Genomic DNA, 15315 nt, shown 5'->3' with positions numbered 1-15315 from the left:
GGGACTATTGTTTCACTTCCTGCATCCCCGATGTCACCTAATAGTGTGAGCTCTTTAAGGACAGAAGTTTTTGGCTAAATTGTTCACTACTGTATTCTCAGTATTTGTGACAGTGCCTGCTGCCATATAATAAATACCTGCTAAATATCTATTAAATAAAAATATACACAGGGGACAAGGGCCCCATGAAGAAACAGGGTTCAGAGAGGTGATGGAGTTCAGTGAGGAGGTGTGGATTCAGTCAGGGGGAGTAAAGAGGATAAAGACTCAGTGAGAGGATGGAGGCCCAGAGATGGGATGGGGCTCAATGAAGGTGATGGACTCAGGGAGGAAACAAGGACACGAAGATTTGGTGAGGGGATGGGGACTCAGTCAGGCAGTCTCCTGACTGTCAGGTGTGCTAGGTATCCCGGCATCCCTCTTTCTCAGATAAGCCACCTCCATTCCCTGAGCTGGATAGCCAGGGTTAAAGTCCTAGCTCTCCCCATACTAACTATATGACCTTGAGTAAATTAACCTCCGTGCCTCAGTCTCCTCATCTGTAAAATGGTGACAACAGCAGGACCCACTTCTTAGGGTTGCTGTGAGGATCGAATTAGTTCATACATGTCCGTCACTTTGAACTGTGTCTGGTGTCTAATAAGCTCTTGATAAGTGATAGTTGCTATATCATTATTAGTAACTCCGGCGTGGACTTAAAATGTCCTATTGGTGGTAGGTTGAGAGTGATGGCTCTCAACGCTGCCTCCTCTTCCCTGCTCTGGTTAGGCCACCTACCACAACCTACAACCCCCTTCCTTTCTCCTGATCTCAGGGCTTAAGAAGAAAAGGGGGACAGAGAAGCAAGGGAGAAGGATCCCATCTCCCCACACACATAAGCTGCCAGGCTGGAGCTGGAGATGTGCAATGCATCCTGCGACCACCAGGTGGCAAACTCAGCCCGCTCCCTAAGAGGCTGCAGCGCCCTCAGGAAGCAGGGTGCATCAGAGCTGGGGGCTGAGGCCAGCCTCGCCAGGAGCCAGAGCAGAGCCCGACCCCAGGAGGGGCAGGTGTGAGCGCGGGGCTGGGCAGCTCACCCCAGAAGTCAGGGCCAGCTATTTCTGGCTGCTAGCTTGGGCTCTCTGTCTGCCCAGGGCTGTGCCTCTCCAGGAAAATGCTTCCCCTCTCTGACATATGGCTGACCTCCTCCCTCTGCCCTGGGTGGGTTCACGTTCTCCCCTTCCCTGCCTTGTTTCGAAGCCTCCATTGACACCCCCCTAACCCGCCGCCACAACCTCCTGCTGATGGCCTCCCAGGAGAACTGGGAGATGGGGGTCCAAGCTGGTGGGAAACATCTTGCTCACTGTTTAAAACAATCTGATTTTCGTTTTTCGTTTTTTTTCCAAAACAAAATTAAAGGACACGCCGTCTGGAGAGGAAGAGATTAGAGGCAGGGAGATAAGGGAAGCGGGTACAGTGGTGCAAAGGGAAAAGCGCTGAGGCCTGAGCCAAGGCAACTGAGCCACCTCCCCCAGGAAGCCCTCACAACCTGCCAGCCTTCCCGAGTGCCCTTTGCAGAGCTCCCAAGGCTGGAACGTGAGGCCCCTCCTCGCACACTTCCAGGCATTGTGACTTCTGTCTTCTTCGGACTTCGGCCCATCCTGTCTCCCTCCCTCTGCCAGCAGGCAGCCCACGCCCAGGCAGGCGGAAGCTGCACCCTTCTCACCGCTTGTGGATCTTCTCCTCCAGGTTCTCGGCGCAGAAGGCTTTCACTTCATAGTCCACACCGCAGGCCTGTGGGGAAGGGTCACTGACCGCAGAGCCTTGGAGAGGACCGGCTCCCGTGAGCACAGCCTGCCCACCCTCTCATTTAACGAGGCCGCTGGATGGGAACACCACGTTCCCACGGCCTGACCCCCCTCGTGTGACTCGGAGCCCTGCGCTCAGCCAGCGGCGGGGCTGCCTCCCCCATCCGACCTTCCCGCAGAGCTGCTCCCTGACCGGGCTCCGGTCCAGACTCCTGCCTGTCTGGGGGGCTGTCCTCATCACTCGGCGAGGCAGCCGCCCAGAAACAACAACAGGCACCTCAGCAGCCCTGTTTAGAGAGCTCCCCCCGACCTCCGGTGCACAGACCCTGCACTGGGCGTGCCCCTGCAGCGTCTCACTCCACCCTCTCGACCACACGACGAGGCACATCCTACCACCTCCATTTCGCAGATGAGGAAACAGGCTCAGAGATCTGAGGCCTGGGCCACTCATGGTGTCACTCCTCTCTGAGCCTCAGTTTCCCCACCTGTGAAACAGTGATGACTGCACCTCCACACAGGGTTGTGAGGCCAGCTGGTTTTCCAGAGAACATTCTGCAGACAACACCGAGGCCAGCGAGAGTGACCCTGGGCACATAACTGAGTGATCCCATATCTGCTGCCCTGTCTGAAAAGACTGCTTATCTGAGGTGGGATCAGCCTGGCCTAGTGGCAAGGAGGCTTCTACAGGGAGGGTTCCAGCGCCCTCCCAGAGAGAAAGCCAGGGAACTGGAGACAGTGTCCTGGGCCCAGAGAGATGCTCCCTTGGGGGTGACCCACCTTCCCTGTGTCTTCAGGCCCCGGCTGCAACGTCACAGAGCATGGGAGGTTCGGAGGGATCTGTTAAGAGGACGGACAGACCTGTCACATTCACCACTGACCCCTCTGTGTCTCCCACCCCAGGCACCCATACACACATTCATCAGACCAGGGGACCCTGAGGACAGGCCATGTCCCTGCCATCAGACTAGGGAATTCAGGGGACAGACCACGTTTCCCCCATCAGACCATGCCAAGCCACGCCCCATGTTAGACCAGAGGCCCCTTCAGTAAAACCAAGGATTTCAGTGTTTTCCTTTATCTAAGGGTTTAACCCAACACAGTCCCCACAGAACAAGAGTTGAAAAGGTCTTTCCATGATGTCCACTGTGGTAGGCAGAATAATGGCCCCCCAAAGATGTCCACATCCTAATCTCCAAAACCTGTGATAATGTTACCTTAAGTGGCAAAAGGAACTTTACAGTGTGATTCAGTTAAGGATCCTGAGATGGGGAGATTATCCTGGATTATCCAGATGGGCCTTATCACAGGGTCCTTAACAGTGAAAGCAGGAAGCAGAAAAGACAGCATCAGAGTGATGGGATTTGAGAAAGATTGGACCAGCCATTGCTGTCTTTGAAGATGGAGGAGGGGTAGGCTAGGGACCAAAGAGTGTGAGTGGTTTCCAGAAGCAGGAAAAGGCAAGGAAACAGTTTCCCTCCTAGAGCCTCCAGAAAGAATGCAGCCCTGCTGACACTTGATTTTAGCCCCGTGAGACCTGATTTTGATTTCTGACCTCCAGAACTGTAAGATAACACATTCGTGTTTTAATTAGCAGGTTTAATTACTACCAAGTTTGCAATGGTTCATTATAGCAGCCACAAGAAGCTAATACATCTATAACAGAGAGGATGGCTCTGTATCCTCTCCCTTTCTCTGACCCTCACAGAAAGCCAGGGGATTTCACTGAATCACAGAATCGGAGTCTGAGAAACAGTTAATTTGAAAATCCAGAATCTTGGGGTCTTGGAGTGAAAAGATGGCCGAGCAGGGAAATCCACTACTTGCCATCCTCGTTTGTGAGCTGGGTTGAAGCAGGGCTAGTGGGCAGCCGGTCTGAGGGAGGAGACAGCCTTGTGGTGACCCAGGGGCCAGAAAGGGCTCCTTCTTTCTCTGCAGCAGCCGCCTCGACCCCCCTTTCTCCCACCAATGACCCGGACTCAGGAGGGTCTGGGGAGTAGCACAGAGGTAAGGGTGATGCCCCTGGCAGTGGCCAGAGACACTTACCAGGCAACGTAAGTGCCAATGCCCTGGTCCCAGCGTACACTGGGAAACTGGGTGGCATGGAGCTGCTGCCCCAGCTGCCCCCATATGCCTGCCCAGAGGGCTTGCTAGAGGGATGCTTCTGGAATGGGGCCCCAGGGGCTGACAGTCCCTGACCTCAAAGGTGAAAGGGTAGGCGTGCTCGCCCAGCTTCTTGATGAGGCGCTCCTGCAGCCGAGTCAGGGGCTTCTTGTCCTCAGGGGCTGGCGGGAAGGACTGCACGTTGGCCACAAACAGGTCCTTGCGAAAGGTCAGGCCCAGGACATCCAGGTCCTCCCGGCCGTAGCGGAAGGCGCAGGTCAGTGTCACATAGACTGTGGGAGCAGGGGGCACTAAGGAGGGGCCTGGGAGGGCAGCAAACACGCCCCCCAGAGCGTGAGCCGCAGCCCTGGGACTGGCCCCACTGGAGGCACGGGTCTGTCCCAGAGCTCCTGCGGGGAGGGCTGCGCTGCCCTTGGGATGGGGTGTCAGGTGCCTGGCCCCTGGGAGGAAGCGGGGCTGACTGCTGGATCGGTTCTGTTCTTCTCCACCCCCCACTGCAGCCCAGGGCATGTGTGGAGAGGGTCTGACAGGGTTGATAGGGGCTGGGAAGGAGCACAGTGGGAAAGAGTAGTGGGAGGGGAAACAAGTGCTGGGTGGTGTCCGGAAGGCTCAGAGTCTTGTCCCACTCACCCCCCGCCTCCTGTCCTCCTGCTGACCTTAGACAATCCCTTGACCTCCCCAGGAATCAATCTTCTCTTCTGTACAATGAGACCCTAACTCCTGCTCTGTTTGCATCCCCAGCCTTGCAACAGTCATGATGGATTGATGTAAAAGGGCTCAGGGCATTAAAAGGTTCTCCCAAAATGGGCACAGGCAGGGTCGCCCCAGGCCAGGGGAGGCCAAGGCACCTGCTCTGACGTTGACTGCAGCTGTCGAGGGAAGTACCAGCGGGGAGGGGCAAGGACAGGCTTGTTGCCTCTCTTACTGCTGACGTTCTGCCTGCGAGTCAGGAAGGCCCTCGGCTGGAGGTCATGGAGGAAAAGGAGGCCCCTGACAGGCTGGGGGTAAGGGCCACAGCTCACCTCTCCTCTCCTTGAGATACTCAGGATCCACCAGGACCACACCATCTGGAGGAAGGACAGAGGGTGAGTAGACTTGACCGCTCCAACTTCTGAGCCCCAAACACCAAGTTAAATTTAAACTCAACCATTTGTCTGTCCAAAAGCATCATGAGTGAAATGAGGAGGCCAGCGCCCAGTGGATGGTACCACCATGTCCCCCCTTACACACCCACCCAGGCTGGCCTGACAGACCCAGCTCATGACTTTGGGCAGGTTATTTAACTTCTGTTTCTTCATCTGTTAGTCAGAATAATAAGATGGGTCCAAAACCCCAATATCAGGTATACTCTGGAATTCAGAAGTTTTGAATTGTAGAAAGGCCATATGGTCCATCTTCCACATATTCTCTAACGTCTTCTGCCAGCTCTGGGGCAGCACCCCTTGTCAAACTCATTAATACCTCTGCAGGGAAACACGAATATTTTCACCAAGAGGCTCACTAAGGTATCAGTGGCCTCCCATCAGTTCAGGTCAGGTTTGCCACTAATTGAATTTTGTGTCAAACTCATGAACAGTTTGGGGCTTGCAGAGCTTTTGGATTTGGGATTAACAGATCCTGTAGTACGTACCTCATAGGGCTCCTGTGAGGACGAAATGAGTCAGTATGTGTAAAGTGTTAGACAGTGCCTGGCACATGTGACACCATGGAGAATGTCCCAAGGCCTGGCCTTGGGAGTACAGAGTCCAGCTGAAGACAAAGGATGTTTTCTCTGCCCAGACCCCAGGAGGCCAGAAAGATCGGCTCAGGGATCACCCCGTCACCTGACCTCCCCAATCTAACCCACAGCCCCCACCCCCACCCCACACTGACCCCCAGAGCTGACCCCTCAGAGGCCACATTAGAAAGTGAGTGCCCGGAGGGCTCCTGGTCCTCTCCCGGTGCTGGGCAGGTCCAAGGGACAGCTGGTCAGGGGGTGCCCACCCCATGCCCAGAGCCTGACGTGCATCTTCCCTCCTTTTACCGTGAGGTTTCCTCTAGGCCTGGGCACCAGGGGCTGAGTGGAAATTCAATGCAGAGGGCATCCCAGCAAGGGCACTCCCCGAACCAGGGGTGTCAGGGAACGCTCCCTGGGGGAGGCGGAGCGGGAGCCAGGTCTTAAGGGCAAGTAAAGGTCATCATTTAGGTGACCAAGGGACAGCCCAAGGTGGGCAGTGGGAAGAGCATGGCTCTGAGGCTTGGGAGAGCAGATCCCGGAGGCGTAGGAGGAAGGAGGGCCGGGCTTGACCTTAAACGTCCCGTCTGTGAGGTCAGGGGGCTCGGACTTGCCCCTGAGTTTGCAGGGTAACCAGGGGTATAGTTAAACATCGGGAAGACATAATCAGCTCAACGTTGTGAGGGAACAAGATTTTCTCACTGTGGGTCATTTGAGCAACTCTGGACGACGCCCCAGCACTCTCTGGGATCTGCAGGGCCCAGCACAGGGCTTGGCATGAAGCAGGTGCTCTAGGAACACTTGTCCAACAGTTCTCAGGGTGCCTGTGTGTGTTAGGGGAGCCAGATCCCACCTGCCCCTCTCCCCAGTCCCCGTGACCCCGCTGCTATCCTTAAAGGCCAAGGGGTGTGAACAGCCCTGGCCTCAGACAGCCCGTAGGAAACTTTGCCTTGGAGCAGGCCACAGGCGAACACAGGGATCCTTGCTCCCTGCCTCCAAGTTCAGGGAGGAGATGGAAATGGCAGAGGGGGCAGTGAGCTTCAGAGGACACCAGACGGGGCTGGGGAGAAGAAGTGGGGTGGGGTCGTGGTGCTCCAGGCCAGGAAGGGAGGGGCCTGGAGTAGAGCTGGACTCCAGCCCACAGCCTGCTCAGGGACCCCAGGGACTCCCCAGGTGTCCTTCCCTAACGTCGCAAAGGCCTTCCTCTCAGCGAGCTGAAACCTGCCACTCTGCTCTCTCTGCTCCCACCTGGGCTCTGGAACCTGCCCTCTTGGCCCCAGCAAAGCCCGCAGGGATGTGATGACAGGCCACGTTCTCTGTGAATTTTCCCCCAAGCAACACATCCTGCTTTCTTCACCCGGACTTGGCCTCATGCAGTTTCCAGGGCCCATCCTCCCAACCTGTCACCTTCTTTGGCCTCACTCGGGTTTGTTCAAGTCCCTCTTTAATCATGTAACCTCTCTGGGCCTCACTGTGCACATTTGTAAAATAGGGGTCATCCTGGGCCTCCCTCCCTCAAACAGCTGTGGGAAGAGGCAATGAGATTGAGGTTCCTTAAGGAGAGCTTTGGTTCTTAGAATCCCAACTGGGGGTGATTCTGCCCCACGAGGGGATATTCGCAAGGTCTAACAACATTTTTGATTGTCATACTGGGATGGGGGGACTGCTGGTGTCTAAAGGGTAGAGGCCAGGAAGGCTGATAAGCATCCTTCAGCAGAGAGGATGGCCCCCGCCAGCAAAGAATTATCCAATCCAAAATGTCAAGAGTGCTGAGGTTGAGAAACCCTGAACAAGAAAAAGTCCTTGGAAGGTGCCTTCAGCCACAGCCCAACCTCCGGTAAGAACCCCATGTCAGCGAGGACAGCCTCCATTTCACAAGCCCCTAGGTTTTCCTTCCACCTCCCACCCTTTGCCATTAGGAGGGAGCAGAACAAAGGTTCTGCGAAGCCAGACTGCCTGGGTTTGAATCCAGGCTCCTCGATCTACTAGCTCTGTGACCTGGAGGAAGTCACGTAACCTCCCGGTGCCCTGTTCTCCTCGGTAAAGCAGGGATGGTAATAACAGTAGTTACCCTCAGTGTTGGGTGCATAAGGCGGCTCACGATAAGTGGTGGCTGTTGTCATCCTCCTCCTCCTCCTCCTCCTCCTCCTCCTCATCAGGACACCTGCCCTGCTTCTTACCTCCATCCTTCCCACAATTTCCTCTCACAGGCCCCTCAGTAGAAGAGGAAAGTAGCTGCTTGGTACGCGTCTGCTGACTGAACGCACGTCCTGTTCTTGGCACCAGGCCCCTCTGGAGACCTGAAGGCTATTCCTGGGCAGCTTCAACATGCTCTTCTCTGGAAGGAGCCAGGCCAGCCCTGCCTCCCCGCTCCCCTCCCTCTCTGGCCTCCAGGGACTCACCCACGGGGTCCACGAGGTCGATGTGGTCCACAAAGTCCCGCTTTCCCAGATAGACGGTGAGCTGGGGAGGAGAGGCACAGAGGGTGTTAGCAGCTGTGGGCCCCCGCCCTGGAGGAAACCCTGGGAGCTGCCCCTGAAACCCCTGGACCCAACCCTAGCCCTCACCAAACTCCTAACTGGACTTGGACCTGAGTCCCAGTCCTAATACTAACAAGCCCTTGTATAATTTTTAAAGCACCCGTTCATCCTAAAACCCTGTGAAGAAGTTGTTATTGTTCCCATTTTGCAGATGAGGACACTGAGGCCTGCAGGGATCTTCATGCCAAGCACCACTGAGGGTGGAGTGGCAGCAGCAAAGGAGTCTGCTGAGAGGGGGTGCTGGGCGCATCTCTGTGAGGACGGGGGGACCCAGAGCAGGGCCAGCGGTGCCGAGAGGGCGCTCTGAACACCGAGCTCTGTGCCTTCCACTGCTCCCGGCCTCTGTGCAGCCTGCAGAGATCCACTCGAAGGAGGACTTGTTTTCCGAGGCACTGAGTGCCCCACTCGGTAACCAGGCTTCAGGGAAGAACCCCAGAGCTAGAATCCAGAGTGTCATCCTGGCTGCTTCCTACTCCTCCACAATCCCTAAATCCTGACGAGTCCCCCTCCATCAGATCTCTCCATCCTCACAGCCACCCTTGGCTGGACTACACACCAGCCCCTCGATGGTCTGCTGCCTGGAGCCTCCCATTCTTCGGACCTTTCTCCCCTCCTTAGCCACACTGGTCATCTTAAAATGCAAATCTAACCATGGTAGTCTGGTCTGAAACCCTCTAATGGTTCCTCAGTGCCCAGAGGTAAAATGACAAATGAGTTTCATTCCAAATGCCAACTCTGATTGATTGGTAGGGGCTGCCTGGGGCCCTGGGTTGAGAAGAATCCAAGATGGAATATGGGCTCAGCAGGAAAGGGTGAACAGTGATTGGTGATGTCTGCTGTGGGCTCAGAAGGGAGACGTGGGTGCACGTCTGCCAGCCCAGGCCAGGAGTCCAAGCTCCTAAGCCCGGCCACCTCCCCCTCTCAGCTCCCGCTCCCTCTGCCTCCCTCTTGGCACCCAGACTCCCTACAACTTATGTTCATGCCTTGCATGCCCTTTTCCACCCTGCCTTGCCTGGGAATGCATCTTTCCTCACGGAAGCCATCCCTGACCACCCAGGCTGGGTCTGCAGCTATACTTGCCACTTTATATTGAAATTACCAGTTTTTGTGTCTACCTCCCGCATCTGGCTGTGAGGGGCATGGGCAGTGCCTTATTTGTCTCAGTACACCCTACCCCGATTCCCACTGGCTCAGCCTATACCTGACATAGAGTGATGTCAGTAATTTGTGCTGAACTGAGAGGAAAGCAGGATGGAGCCTGGGGCCGTATTAAGAAAGAGAACAGGGCAGGCACTGGGAGCTGCCCCGGATAACAGGGTTCAGTAGAGAGGCTCCAGGGGCCGCTCATGCCGGAGGACTCAGCTCCCCTGAGGCCCTTGGCACTTGCTCTAATTATTGCACTTACAGTGCAGCCTCTCCGTCATAGGCCGTGCCTCCCCACACCCGGGCAGGGGCTCCCTAAAGTCCAGGAGAGTTGTATTGCCCCCCTGAGACAGAAAGTTTGCTGACAGGGCCCCTCTCCTTGTAGTTGAGAGCTCCGAAGGACAGGGCTGTGTCTCTCCCTCAGACAGGGTGTGCAGGTCCTTCGCGGCAGTAAAGATGCCCGAAGAGAGGATGAGAGTTTGAGGACAGAGAGGAGCCGGGGTGCAGCTGCTACAGACTCACCTTTCCATTGGGGCTCGCCTTCTTGAACACCCTGGGGAGAGAAAGAGCGGGAAGGCCAGGTTAGCATATCCCGCCCAGGGGTAGGCTCCTGCAGGCCATCCCTCGGCAGGACCAGAACAAGGGGCCTGGAGTGATTTGCAGGCACCATCCAAGCGCTGGGAGCCAGAACAGTGCCTGGTATGATCAGATCTCACTGTCTTCCACTGCCACCCCCACCTGAGACGCCATGCTTGCCTTTATAGCTCCCCTGGGCTCCCTTGACAGCCCCCTCAGTCTGTTCCTCACCCAGCAGGCGGAGGGAGTCTTCCAAGATAGGTCAGACCTTGCCACTCATTTGCTCAAAGTTCTCCCAGCTCACGCAGAGGCACGGCCTTGTGTGTGTGGTTTGCTCTCCCCCTTTACCTCCCAGCTTCACCTCCCCCTACTCTCCCCCATCCTCCAGCCGCAAGCCTGCTTGCCTTTCCTCCAACACACCAGGGTGGTCCCCGCCTCAACAGTCCCTTCCCTGGGACGTTCTCCCCGCACAGATCCGCTTGCCCGCTTTATACGATGAAGCTTCACCCTGTGCCTACCCAGCGTTCCCAGTCTTCTCACTGTACTCTCCCTTTTTCCACAGCACTCACCACTTCCTAACCCACTACATAACTGACTCTCGGATTACATTTATGCCTGTCTACTCTGCTAACGTCATCTCCACGAGGGCAGGGATCTTTGTCTCTCTCGTCCACTGATGCGTCCCAAGCACCTAGGACGGCACATCTAGCAGGTGTTTAACAAATCTGTGTTAATGAATGGTAGGCAGCCAGCACTTAATAAATATTAGTTGAGAGGGTGAATGAATGAATAAGTGAAGGAATCAATTGAGAAACTGAGGCCAGGAAGGGAGGGGATGTGCCCATGGCCACACAGCAGAGCACGGATGGGGGGTCAGGCAGAGGCATGGTCCCTGACTCCCGTAAAATGCTCCCTCTGCCTTCCAGAGCACACCCTGGTCCCCAGCAGCTCCTCCTGCTGTCTCCCTGCAGCTGGTCTGGGAGCCTGAAGCCCCTCACCTATTCCCCATCATCCAGCCCCAGAACTGCTCAGAGCAATGTTGGGAGGGACAGAAGAAAGGTAGAGACGGAGACCCAGAGGCAGAGAAGGTATTGGAGGAGGGAGGGTAGGGAGGGAGGGAGAGGAGAGGGATGCTGGCCCTGGAGATGTGACAATAAAGGATGGAATGAGAGATGATAAAACAAACAAACAAGAGAGGGAGAGAGAGACAGTCACAAACAGAGAGAGATGGAGCAGACACAGAGCAACAGAGCAGACCTGCATGCGCGGAGAGCGATACAGGCAGCCCAAATCCTGGAGGGGCAGGAGGTCCAGCAGGCATCCAGGGCAAAGCGGGGTGAGGCCCACAGTGTCCCAGCGACAGCAGGTCCTCCCAGGAGGGGAGTGGGGCGGTGGCTCTGTGCTGCCTCCATAGCACACCCCATCACTCCCACCCCTTACTTTTGGGGCCCAAGGGACCACTGATGGTTCTGAGCTTGGCTGGCAAATAATAGCCTAGCACATCCCTCCCCCACCTCCCCTAGGAGTTCTGGGTTTTTCTCCTCCTCATAAATATTTATCAGTGTTTAGAGTGTGAAGATGCCACAGTCAGCTGGGGTATAATAATTGCTAAAGTGAGAAAAAAATGCAGATCACACAATTTGAACTAGCAGCTCCCAAGCTAAGGCTGGACCTGCAGAGGAGACCAGAGAAGTGACAGGCCACAGAGATCCCAGCTGCTTCCAGAAACCTCAGTCCACCCCTCAGGAGCCCCGGGTCTGATGGAAAGGAGAGGCCACAAATGCCTGAGGCCATCCCAGTGACCCCTGAGAGGGACTAGTGGCACCCTGGCCACAGGAAGCTGGTGCGGGGGGCCAGCTGGGAGTAGTGATAGTCAGAGAGAGAGGGAGGGAGGGAAGGAAGTAAGAAGCAACTAACATTTTTAAAAAGTAGGAACTAGCATTTGTTGAGTGCCCAAATAATTATTTCTCATAACAGCACCGTGAAATGAGCATTATAACCCTCATTTTACAGATAATGAACTCGAGGTTCAAAGAGATGTAGTAACGTTCCCAGAAACATACAGCAAGCAAGGGGCTAATAAGTCAGAATTCAGACCCAGTTCTGTCCGTCTGCCTCCAGAGGCTGGTTATTTTCTGTCCAACCCTGCTGCTTTCCTAAAGCAGGTGTTTTCATCAACGTCAGGAATAACAGAAAAGAGGGGAAATGAGGACAGGAGTTGGGGGAAGAAATGAAAGGGTGAGGAAGGAGCGAGAAGGAGAGTAAGCGTGACGAGGGGCAGGAAGCACGACCAGCCCAGCAGTGGGAGATGGCCCGCTGCTAACTCAACCAGCCGCCGGGCCACCTCCTCGGGAAGCTGGACACTGATGGCTTCCTCAGACAACAACAACAGCTGCCGGCGCCCTCCAGGCTTGTACGCCCTCAGCATGTCTCAGTATTTTTCCCAGAACACTGTTGTTGATCCTTCCACGATCCCATTTCAGAGATGAGAAAACTGAGGCTCAAAGAGGTGAATTATGGCTGCCTGTCTCCAGAGTCCATGTCCTTTCCACTCTGTCCCACAGCCAAACGGTCCTTGAAACAACTCCACTGGCTTCCTGACCACAATGCTGTCAGAAAAAAGGCCCCTGTAGGGGCGCTTCCAGTTCACCGGGACCCCCACCTGTGCAGGACCTCAGAGATGGCTTCTGCCTGTCCACTTTGAAGAGCAAGCACAAACACACAAAACTGAGGTAAAAGCCAAACTTCCAGACTGTGGGATGGCTGGGTTTAGTTCATCCCCAAGTCCCGTTTGTACCCCATAAGCCTGATCCTCAGAGCCAAAGCTGGGTCCCATGCAAGAAATACCGCTGGTGTCCTAGCTGATTAAGACTCTCTGGAGATAAGGAACAGAAACCCACCTAGCAGAGCTCAAGAAAAGGAGAGGGTATGATAAGGAGGCAAAAATCTCACGGGAAGGATATGCAGGCAGGACGCACGGGGGCTGGAGCCAGGAACGGGGAAGCCATCAGCCTCTCAGGCGGCTGCTCTCTCTCTCCACCTCTCTCCCTGGGGCTGCATGTTCTCCCGGCTGCACTGCTCTCTGTGCGGCTGCTACATTGTCTCTGTGGACCAACTCTCTGCTTACTCAGGGCTTTTCTGCCCCTCCATCATTTTGGCTTGCATGTGGCTCTCACTCCGACCCTATTTCTACTCTGCCTCTGCTCAGCTTCCCACGGTTAACTGGCTGAATGGCCCAATTCCAAATCCCCAGGAGAGGAATTTCATTGGTCAGTTTTGGTCAGGTGTCTGATGCCTGGGCCAATCAGCTAGGCTTAGGGTGTGTCATGTGGTCCATCAGGCATGGGCAGAGGAGGGTCTGTAGAGCAGTGTTTTTCAACCCAGGGGTCACAACCCATTAGTTGACAATGAAATCAACTTACAGAGTTGCCACCAGCACTTTGTTGTTGTTGTTTTTTAATGGAATAGAATGAAAGATACAAGCATCAGGTGCAGATGGCAAAGGTATAGTAGATACTACTATATTTACCAATATTCTGTTGCCCTCTAAGGCTGGGCATATGGGTGGATCAAATTTCTCCAGTCCTATGAAGTTAGTCGTGCCCATGCAGCTTGCTCTGGCCAAGGAAACATGAGTAGAAGTGCCATATGTCACTTCCGGGCAGAAGCATTTAAGGGCTGTTGCATGATTCCCCATGCTGTTTATATTAGTCTTCTAATGGAGGCTATAACAAAGGGTCACAAACTTAGTGGCTTAAAACAACATAAATGTATTATCTGGCAGTTCTGTAGTTCAGAAGTTCAAAATGTACCTCAGTAGGTTAAAATCAAGATGTTAGCAGGGCTGCGTTCCTTTCCAGAGGCTCTAGGGGTAAATCTGTTTCCTTGCCCCTTCCACCCACATTCCATGTCTCAAGGCCTCTTCCTCCATCTTCAAAGCCAGCAACAGCAGGTTGGGTTCTTATCACATTGCATCGCTCCGACCTCCTCTTCTGCCTCCCTCTTTCACTTTTAAAGACCTTTATGAATACATGTAGCTCCCTATTTTAAGATCAACGGATTTTAGGAAACTTAATTCCATCTGCAACTATAATTCCCCTTTGCCATGTGATATAACATATTCAAAGGTTCCAAGGATTAAGATGTAGACATTGTTGGGGGGGGGGCATTCTTCTGCCTACCACACCCTCTTTCCTCTATCACTGAAATCAGCAATGATCTGGATGGGAAAGCCTTCAGAGACCGAAATCCCAGGGCTCTCCTGCTAGATGATACACATGTAGCATGAGAGAGAAAGAAAGCTCTTGAGCCACTGAGATTTGGGGGTTGTTTGTAACTGCAGCAGACCAGCTTCTCCTGGCTAACAGGAAAAGTAAATATTATTTAGTAAAATTTCATTTCAGATGAACTGAGTTACAATGTAAAATGAATATCATGCTGCAAATTTTTAACTGTTTCAAGTCCAGTGTTCTAGAGAACATGCCTAAAACAAACATGCTGTATCAGTGTCTGTGCAGCCTGTTGGATCCTATTTTCTGATTCTGCTGCTTTTCTGTGTGCCACCAGTCCTCCCAATGTCCCTTTGTGCCTATAGGGAGAGGCCTATATCATGAGGGACCCAGAAAAAAGTACCTTCCTAGATAGATTATCCAACAACCAAGAGTTTATAATTTTGTATAGTACAGCCAAACAATGGAATAATACTACATAGCATTGAAATTATGTTTGCATCTTTCATAACACAGGGAAATGCCTATGATAGAATATTAAGCAGAATAAATCAGGAATCAAAACAGTATGTTTGGCATAAGCTCAACTTTATACTCAATAAATACCCAAAAGAAAGAAGGAGAAGACAAGGTTGTTAATATGGCAATACTCCTCAAACTGATCTATGAATTCAATGCAATCCCTATCAAAAACCCCAGCTGGATTTTTTGCATTAATTGACAGGCTAATCATAAAATTCATATGGAAGTGTAATAGCCAAAACAATCTTGAAAAAAAAAAAAAAAGAACAAAGTTGGAGGACTCAGACTTCCCAAATTCAAAACTTACTACAAAGCTACAGTAATCAAGAATGTGTGATCCTGGCATAAAGATAGACATAGAGATCAATGGAACAAAATTGAGAGTCCAGAAATAAACCCATATATTTACGGTCAATTGATTTTTAACAAGGGAACCAAGACAAGTCTTTGGAAATAGTCTTTTCAGCAAATGAATCTTGGACAACTGGATATCCATATGCAAAAGAATGAAGTCAGACCCCCTCCACCTCACACCATATACAAAAATTAACTCAAAATGTACCAAAGATCTAAATGTAAGAGCTACAACTATAAAACTCTTAGAAGAAAACATAAGTGTGAATCTACATGACCTTGGATAAGGCAATGGTTTCTTAGATATGACACCAAAAGCACAGGCAACT

At 53.2% G+C, this 15315-nt stretch overlaps 1 protein-coding gene across 6 annotated transcripts in view; it reads right to left on the bottom strand.

Annotated features, from left to right (window-relative positions):
* The window catches only part of ARRB1 (arrestin beta 1), a 79329-nt gene that overhangs the window by 16996 nt on the left and 47018 nt on the right, over positions 1-15315 (bottom strand). For 5 of the 6 annotated variants that reach the window (XM_036860326.1, XM_036860324.1, XM_036860320.1 and 2 more), the window contains exons 2-7: positions 9828-9858; positions 8025-8085; positions 4931-4975; positions 3984-4180; positions 2565-2624; positions 1706-1773 (exon numbers count right to left, since the gene is read on the bottom strand). In XM_036860326.1, coding sequence (XP_036716221.1) covers positions 1706-1773; positions 2565-2624; positions 3984-4180; positions 4931-4975; positions 8025-8085; positions 9828-9858 — 462 coding nt within the window. The remainder of the gene's footprint in view (positions 1-1705; positions 1774-2564; positions 2625-3983; positions 4181-4930; positions 4976-8024; positions 8086-9827; positions 9859-15315) is intronic. The other variant, XM_036860325.1, reaches the window with a different exon arrangement.

The sequence above is a fragment of the Balaenoptera musculus genome, chromosome 8 (assembly GCF_009873245.2).
Source record: "Balaenoptera musculus isolate JJ_BM4_2016_0621 chromosome 8, mBalMus1.pri.v3, whole genome shotgun sequence".
In the NCBI taxonomy this organism is placed as follows: Eukaryota; Metazoa; Chordata; class Mammalia; order Artiodactyla; family Balaenopteridae; genus Balaenoptera; species Balaenoptera musculus.
This window is presented reverse-complemented; position numbering and strand designations above follow the sequence as displayed.